Source organism: Argiope bruennichi, chromosome 9, assembly GCF_947563725.1.
Source record: "Argiope bruennichi chromosome 9, qqArgBrue1.1, whole genome shotgun sequence".
Lineage (NCBI taxonomy): Eukaryota > Metazoa > Arthropoda > Arachnida > Araneae > Araneidae > Argiope > Argiope bruennichi.
This window is the reverse complement of record NC_079159.1, coordinates 71,990,995-72,000,426: the sequence shown is the minus strand read 5'-3', so window position 1 is coordinate 72,000,426 and position 9,432 is coordinate 71,990,995. Positions and strand designations below refer to the sequence as shown.

Here is a 9,432-nt window from a genome sequence, read left to right as displayed (position 1 = left end):
AAAGTTATTAAAATTTATAAGTGTTATACAAAATTCAAAATAATTGAATATTTTTAAAAAAACAAAGAAAAATTTTAAGAGATAGAATAATTAGTACTTATATTTTCCCATGTCTTAAAATGAAATGTGGAATAATGATATAAAGAATAGATAAAATAATGTTTATTTCAACATTATATACAATAATACACTTTATAAAACATAACATAAAAAACTATACTGTTGTTAAGCCCATAAACAAATCTATTGGCTCATAATAACAACAATAAATTTTGTATAAATAAACTCACAACATAGAAAACTGTACTATTTTCTTATAAAAGATAGTCAATCCTCTTAGGAAATTTACAAATGAACTTTGATTATCGGAATTCTTCAAAAATGAAATCCATCATTTATGAATTCAAAATTATTGTCATTTTATTATAGATTGATTCGTCTATAAATAATTTGATTAAAAATGTTACTCAAAAGGCGAAATGTTTTTTCAAAATTTCAATTATGCAAGGTTTTGCAATTTTATTAACTTGACAATGAATAAAATTTAAATCAATTAAAAATAGTATCTTCCCACTAAATATAAAAGATTTCGCAAAAATCAGAATAAGAAAAAACAATTTATTTTCAATTTTAACTATATTTAAATTTTATTACAAATTGAAAGATTGCTGAAGTGAGTTAGAAGATTTTTAAGAATAATTTAGAAAGTAATCTTTCCGTGAAGCAGTCATATAGCACTGGTTTATTTATTTATCCTTTTTTGTACTTAATGAACAAACGACATAGAATAAGGAATGCCTGGAGAGGAAATCACAATACTGAAAATAATTTTAAACGTTTGAGAAAAATTTGTCAAGTATGCGATAGCATGTGACTGCTCACAACTCTAAATATAAAATATTGCTTTATAGACTTCATTATTATATTTTATATAAAATAATCTCTTAAAGCTATAAAACGTTAAAATGCATTACGAGTGGACAATTACAAATACTCTGAATGAATATTTCATTTAGAGGAAAAAATGAACAGCATGGATATAATGATGAGCAGATAAAATTCTAAAGATTTAAAATAATTAAAAATACCACACTTTTAATCAGCTGCACAAAATATTCCAGACATAATATTTATTCTTGTCTGTTGCCATAGCAACTGGATTCAGTCCTTTTCCTGTAAATGATACAGTGTAGTTCATTAAACACTAGTGTTATTAATACGGCACAGCGAAAATATTATTTTTCGAGATGCTGGAACAATTTTTTAATATTTAGAAATCAATTCATAATATTTTGAATTTAGTACAAGACATGTTTCAATTTACCAGTTGTTTGCAATTTAAATAAAGTAAAATGAAACATCAATCTAAATCTTTTGAAAATTCAATAAAAAAATTTTTGTCAAGATTTTTTATTAGATAACAAAGATAAAGAAATTAGGTAAATTTTTTTGCTAAGATAGAATTTAAAAAAATAATAATCGCGAGTAATATTTACAATTGGATCAGAGAAATAAAAACTATATAATCATGAGAAAGACTATCCGTTCATGTATCAATAAATGATATCACGAGTTATGATTTTCTTTATCAATACATTTCCTTAGAATATAGAATTTAAAATTGAGAATAATTCCATAATATCATTGAAAATTCTGCCTTTCTTTTGAATATAAATAAAGCGTCTCTCATCAAAAACAATTATTTATCACTGGTTATTAATGCTACCTATTATATAGTTATAGTAAGATGCTAACGCATTGGATAAAATCAGATCTTAGATTTTAGTTTGTATTGAACTGAGAAAACTGAAATATTGTAAAATCACATGTATCACTTTAATTTTCATTCAATATCAATATAACGTAAATGATAGAAACTGACAGAAATTTAATCATTATTCAATACAGTACGAAAAAACTCTTCTTTTTCTCTTTAAATATAAAAGAGTATATCGATTTCAATCCCTTATTAAATTCATATATTATTAAATTGATTTAAAATATATTAATTACAATACACTTAATTGCTTATAACATTTAAATAGTTGAGATAGATACCAATAAAAAAACCCCCAATTTGACAATTCTTTTTACTATTAAATCAAATAGCTAGAAAGAATAACAATCTAATTCATACAGAATTTGAATATTTAAATATTAATTTTACTTGAGATACGAATTAAAATTCAAGGAGAACTGATATTTAATATGTATGAGATGAATTTTTAACATATTAAATATCGGTACTCCTGAAATGAATGCTCAGCATGAACACGTGATAAAACGTATACACAAAGATATAAAAAAAAACGTAACAGACTCATATGCTTTATGATTTTGATTATGCCATTTTAGGGAAGATTTTCAAAGCCTCTAAACTATTCTACTACTTGCAAACAATTCAACTTTGTTATAATTCACTTATACCTTTCAAAAAGAATACAAAAATACAAGATAACGTTTTAAAACTATTAACAAATTTGCATTTTTGTGTTTTCAATAAGCTCTTGAAATCCTTGAAAATTTGCGATATATCTTCAAACTTCCATTTGTGACTTTGAGACAGAAAAAGTACTATCAAACTATTGAATGGAATAATTAAAATAAAAAATATCTCTTTCCTTGAGAAAACAAATGTTGATCAACAATTTATCATGATAAACAGAGATCTGTTGCCGTTCGTTTACAAAATGCATCTTAAGATTTTTTTCGAACACATTTTTGCACCAAAGTTCAATGGTTTCAAGCAGGACAAAGTTCGACATCAGCACTTATTTTGGAATAAAATAGACAAAAATTGAGACAATGTTTCTTTCTTTATAAATATTGATAAAATAGTTTCTAGGGAATCACTTCCTTCTAAATTATTAATGACAAAGAAGCAGTGTTAGAAACTTTGAGTACATGGACTCAAAGAATCTAAGATATTTACTTATAAAGTGGATGAATTCTACATTAAAAGGAAAATACGTTAGCAGTTTCCGCATTTTTTTTACTTCCGGTTTTTTCAATACAGAATTCCATTTTTCATTACTGAAGGCTATTCTTAAGGCTACACGCGCAATACATTTCAGCAGTATATGCCAATGATAGATTTAAATTTTCAACATTTCTGAAGGATTGACTTTGAAGATTCTGGTTCAAACCAGAATTTTCTGGAACTTGCCCTTAATTGTAAAAGGAAACAGCAATCATTCGCATGTGTTATTTCCATTATGTTGATAGAAATCACTTCTATTTTTTGATATCTTGAAAGTATTTAGGAGTATAAAGTATTTAATCAATAAATATTAAAATAAACCATGTAGACCGATCCTTATTAGGAGGTCTATATAACTAAATACAATTCCGTTGTTTCGGATTATTTTATAAAAACATGATAAACCAAATAATTAGAAGATTATTTCAAAGCCAAAAGAGCCTTTGTCCGTACATAAATCTGGCTTACTTCCATTTTTTCTGTTTTCATGAAAGTTCCCATTGATAAAATGGTTAGACAAAGATTTAAAATAAACCAGGTGGACTGAGCATTGAGAGATAAGTCGTTAGGCTATCGACCCAGTTATTTCGGATGATTAAAAGGTTCATTAAAAACATAAAAACTAAAAGTTACTTTGAAGATATAAGAGTTGTTTCCCATTCAGGAATATGAAAACAAAAAAAGTACATTCGTTTAAAAGCATTATATCAAGCATTTCTTTCAAAAGCTCTGAAGAGAAAAATAAAACCTGTTATACGAAACAAATGGGTTCATTTTCTGTTATATATCCAATAATTTTCCAAAATCTTTACAATTTGGGACACAGCTAAATAGGTCAGTGCATTTCTTTCAAAAGCTCTGAAGAGAAAAATAAAACCTGTTATACGAAACAAATGGGTTCATTTTCTGTTATATATCCAATAATTTTCCAAAATCTTTACAATTTGGGACACAGCTAAATAGGCGTGTTTAAAGTCCACCTGTTGCATGAGCACCAGAAACTTATTAAGAAATTCTACTATTTGGCACTTCAATTGATAGAATAACTTGCAACTTTTATTTCTCATATGAAATTTGGAATTTTATAATGACGTTGTGGGTTCGCTTTCCGGACGTCCACTATCCGCATCATCCACTGTGAACTGAATGTTTATTTTAGATCTCCTTTGTAACCAGGGAACGAAGAAGGTACAGACGCCTGAAAAGATCAAAAGACCACCGGCCAGGAAGAAAGGGATGTCATAGCTTCCAGTCCAGTCGTAGATGGAGCCTTAAAATAAACAGAACATTTGTTTTAAAAGTGACAATTTTTATTAATAACTGAAGAAAATATATAGGCATGTGCGTTTTGACTCTCTATAAGACAAACCTTTTGCCCCAGTGCCGGATTTAGGTATTTTGCCATCTTAGGCATTGCTAGAAGTCTTTCTTTTAATGAACTGGACAATTTAATTTATTATGTTAGTTCAGTTAGCTAATTTGTTTTGTGTTTTTTTTTTCATTTTATTAACTTTGTGCAAACACATTTGTTTTTTTTTTTTAATCTACTAAACACTTTTGGCGACCAGCTGGTTCGACGAAAATATTGGTTATATTTAATTATAATTAAATCATTTTAGGCCCATGCTATTGACAAATTATCAAGCATTAGAGGTGTATTGTTGTAATTGTGTTACACATATTCTTTTCATTATGAACATGAACCTTTGTAATAACCAGTCGCATGACATTATAGCGTTATTAGAAACATAAATGCGCAATTCATTTACTATTCAAATTTCACGATATCATTAATGTATCTATAATTAATTATATATAAAACGTTCTTACATTCTTCTATCGAATATAAAGCTCAATGTGTGTGTGTGTGTTGGCGCTCTACAGAAAAGACCATTTGACCTACAGCTACCAAATTTGGTACATGTATACATTAGAAGTCGGGAATGTACACCTGAAGTCCCTTTTTTTAAATTTTTAATTAGAATTTTAATTATTAATTAAAAACTAACTTTCCTGCCAAAAAATCTTTTTTTTATCCCCAACGCCAAATGAGTAAGGCTTCAGTTTTTTTTCAACAGTAATGAGGCTAGGGTTAACATTTTTCGGCCGATTATTTCAAACAATTCTGTTTATTTTCTTAATGTTTGATGCATTTAAAATTAAACATTGTTTATTAATCGATCTTTCAGATTCATTCTGAAGTACTTTTGAATTAAAATAACACAGAATAAAAGAAATTAAAAATTTCTAATCTGCATAGCGTTACCCCAACTGGCGTAGACAAAATTCACGCATTTGCGTTACCGTAACTGGCGTTGAAAATTCACGCATGCGCATTGTGTTTTGATTGTTGACAATATTATCTTGAGGATTCTTGATTTAAATTATTTTTAGGTTAGTTGCATGCTTTTGTAATTAAATTGTATTTATGATAGTTATATATTTTTTTGTATATGCTTATAGTTTTAAGTACATCGTTTTTTAAGTAGTTTTTTTAAACCTGTTTTCGACCGATTATTTTAAACGATTCATTTTATTTTCTTAGTGTTTGATGCATTTGAAACTAAACATTGTTAATTAATCGATCTGTTCATGATCAATCTGAGAAAATTTTGTTGATAAATTCTTGAGATATTACATAAATTAAGAAAGATATTCTTTAGTGCCCATAAAGTTTAAACGCTCAGCGACTCTGTTATCAGTAATCATATTATAAAAAATGCTTTGTTTCAGTAAAAAATATTATTATATTAATTGCAGATTAATTCTTTCCACTTTAATTTAAAGCATAAATTCTGTGAGAGCTAACAGAAAATTAGAGAGATACATATTACGTTATGACTAAAGGCCTTTATATATGACTATCAAAATTTGAAGTTTTAAAATATTTTGATGAAGAATTTATTAAAGTAGGAATTGCGTAAAATATTTAATTATTAAAATTTAAACGAACATTAAGATTGGCTAACCGGCGAAATTATATAAATTATGTTAATTATGTTTACAGCTATAATTTCACTTTCAACATTTGAAGAAAATCATGTGATTAAATATTTGATGAAACGATGAAAACGATTTGAATTTCTGGGGAACAATGTAATTTACCATTGAAAATCATACAAAAAATATATTCAAAATTTGAAAAATTCAAGAAAAATTAATTCGATTATTAAATTGTTATCATTAAAAATATATTTTTTAAATTTTGAAAAAGTGTTTTTAAGCAAAAATATTTTTGAAAAATATTGCGGAAAAAGGGAAAAAATTCAGTTTACTTTTATTTAATTATAATTTCAAAAAACTCCCTTCGAGATGTACATTTCCACCCTCTAAGATATGTGCCAAATTTGATAACTTTATATCAAACAGTTTGGCTTGTAGAAATCCAGCACACATAAATAGAAACATACACAATTCCCTTTATTATAAGTAGAAATATAGGTTTTTGTCTCTAGGCTGTCCGGCATCCACAATTGTACACAATAACATAGAATAAATTTTTGGTACTTATAAATATACTAATAACAAAGTGAACGTAATGAAGCCTGTCAAATTATATTAGTAAATAAAATTCTTTAATTGATTTGTTGCGGTTTTTTCTCAGTCTAGGTGGCCAAATTTCGCATATATATAACTTATTTGATGGAAATTTGTACCTTGGAGCGATATTTTAAAATTGAAATAGAAATATTTAATTGAAATTAAGAATAAATGAAATTTTGTTGGTTTACCGCGAAAATTTCAGAAAATATTCTTCCACATAAATTATTTTTACACAATTTTAAAATTTTAAAAATGTCTCTGTAATGATACCAGTTTCAGTTCTCTGAGATTATTTTAATTTTAAGTAAATATATTTTGCAATGTTTCCAACAATTTTTTTATTGTTCAGTTGAAATTCAAACTAGCTTTATCGTTTAGTTAGATATATAATTACATGATTTCCCTCGATTATTAAAAACTAAAGAAGAAAGATTCTATTTAATATAAGTGTGATTTACACGAGGAAGAAGAAAGTGAAGTTACAGTACTCTGAAATTTAGAATAAAGACGAAATAAACATTTAAGTTTTAATAGCATGATAATGCCATTGGATCTCACTCCATTAAATAGGTTCATATACACAATGAACAGAACAATGTGAGATAATTAAAATAATACATCTAAGGTTTTTTTAGTTATTGAGTTATCGCGTTTGCGTGTATCTTTATATACAGACCGACTGAAGGCCATTCCTTTGACGGATTTTTTTCAGAAATTGAGGAAGACCAACACTTTAGATGTTAAATCTGTGAGACAAAATGTATTCATCTCGCTTTCTGCATTCTGTAATTTGCGCGTGCATTTATACTCGGGCAGAAGAGAGATTTCCCGGGAATGGATTTCGTTCAAAATTTGATAGAAAATCTACATTCTTAGCATAATTTTTTTTCCAAATTTCATTCATCTAGCTCTCAGCATTTTTAATTTCTCGTATAGGTAACATAGAGAAAGTATAGTAAGCATCAAAAAATTCGAATTCCAGATTTTGACGAATCCCTACGTTTTAGACCTTTCTGAGTTCAAAAAAATTTTTTGAAAATGTCTGTGACGAAAATAACTCAAAATGCTTTGATCTAGAGTGATGAAATTTGGCATACTGTCTTTATACCAAATTTTGAGCAATATCCGCTCAGAGAAAGTCTGTCTGCCCAGTTGTTCGAATATAATTTAACACAATGATTACAAAAGGAAGAAAGCTAAAATTTGCTGTAAATAAAATTCCATACACAGAATTAACAACTATAGTCTAGATATTTTTCAAACTTTGAGCCAAATCCAAGAAGGGATTGACTATTTGTCGGTCTGTACTTTCAGAAATATGTAAATATGATTAGTCAAAGACACGATAACTTAAATATATCAAATTTGGTTTTTAATTTTGTGACTACAACTGTAGCTCTGTGTCAGATTTATTTTCGATCTGTGTAAAACACTCGTCTAAAACATACATTCACTTTCGGATATTATTAATAGCATGCCAGGGATTAATCGCCAAAAAACTCGCCGAGGATCAGTAAAAATTCCAAATTCACGCCAAAGGTTAATATTTCGCAACTACTGTATGCCAATGTCATGCAAGATATTCTCTAGAATAAAACTTTTGCTAGAGAGTATGCGAGAAAGTTTTGGGGAGACCACTTACGCGGGTTGAGTTATCCTATTCTTTAAAAGACAGGTAGGAAAATAGGAAAGGTGTTTTTTCAATTTAGGAAATCTGGAACACAGATATGTGCCTAAATCTCGATTTCGAATTTTTTCACGGTTATAATTATTTCTCCTTTTATAGTTAGAATACGAAAAGATGAAAATTAGGGGAAACGTATTAAAAAATATTTGTCCCACCGATTTGAGGCAAAAACATGTCGCCTGTTTTTTTAAAAAAAGAATTATTTGCGCACTCTTTTATTGTTATTTTTAATTATTTGTCCATTTCTTTTGTTGAAAACTAGGAAGAGGAACAAGAGATTACATTTGTGTTTGTGAAAACCGAAACTGAAAAGGGGACGTTGCCGCGACCTCAACCTGCCGTAATTACCTCATGAATGATGAGGTGATGAATCTTAATTGCATGTTTCGGTGATTCTCAGAAGACGTGAACAGTGTCAGTGCCAATGCGGTGGAACAAAAAGAATTTATACTCCGATCACGACTCTTAAGTAAGATTTCATTGAAAATATGAAGTGAATTACATACATAAAAGTTCAGTTTTTGTATGCCTGCCTACAAGATATATTGAAATTGTCCTAATTAGTTTCAAGATAGTTACTTTTATCTATACGAAGAAGGCAATGAGATAATGTTGTAATGATAAAAAAATTTGACCTCGAGATTTTGCTAAAAATTTGTTTTTGTCGATTCGAAAAAAAATTTTCTGAAATATATTTGTCTATCTGTGAATACAATAACTCTAAACTGGGTATAAGTTAGACGTATGAAATTTAGTTTGTGGCCTTTACACTAAATTTGTAGATTTCTGAAAAATTTTGAATGAAACCCATTCACTAAAAATTTGTCTGCGTGGGCTGTCACGATAAGAACAATAACTTCAAATGCAAAAAGCTAGATTGATAAAATTTGATACACAATTATAGCATCTAAAGCGTCAGTCCTTGTGAAATTTTGAATATAAGCCATTAAGGATTTGAACGTCTTTTGATCTGTACTTTTTGAATCATGTAAACGAGATGAATGCAATCGATGGTTTTACTAAATCAAAAACGCAATGATTTAAATATATCATATTTGGAAGTGATTTTTTGTGATTATAATTGTAGTTATGTGCCATTTTTTTTCAAATTAACTAAATTAATTTGAAAAATAAGATCATTTGTTTATAAAAATATTTTTCTTTTTATTTAATTATTCTCAAAATTTTTTTTACCAAACGTCTGTAGTTAAGTTTTGTAAAT

General features: G+C 27.7%; 1 protein-coding gene across 3 annotated transcripts in view; it reads right to left on the bottom strand.

The window, feature by feature from the left end:
* Nucleotides 1–213: 213 nt before the first annotated feature.
* Nucleotides 214–9,432, bottom strand: part of LOC129984144 (monocarboxylate transporter 12-like) — a 97,337-nt gene continuing 88,118 nt past the window's right edge. For all 3 annotated transcript variants that reach the window (XM_056093942.1, XM_056093944.1, XM_056093943.1), the window contains exon 10: nt 214–4,250. In XM_056093942.1, coding sequence (XP_055949917.1) covers nt 4,063–4,250 — 188 coding nt within the window. In that variant the 3' untranslated portion in view covers nt 214–4,062. The remainder of the gene's footprint in view (nt 4,251–9,432) is intronic.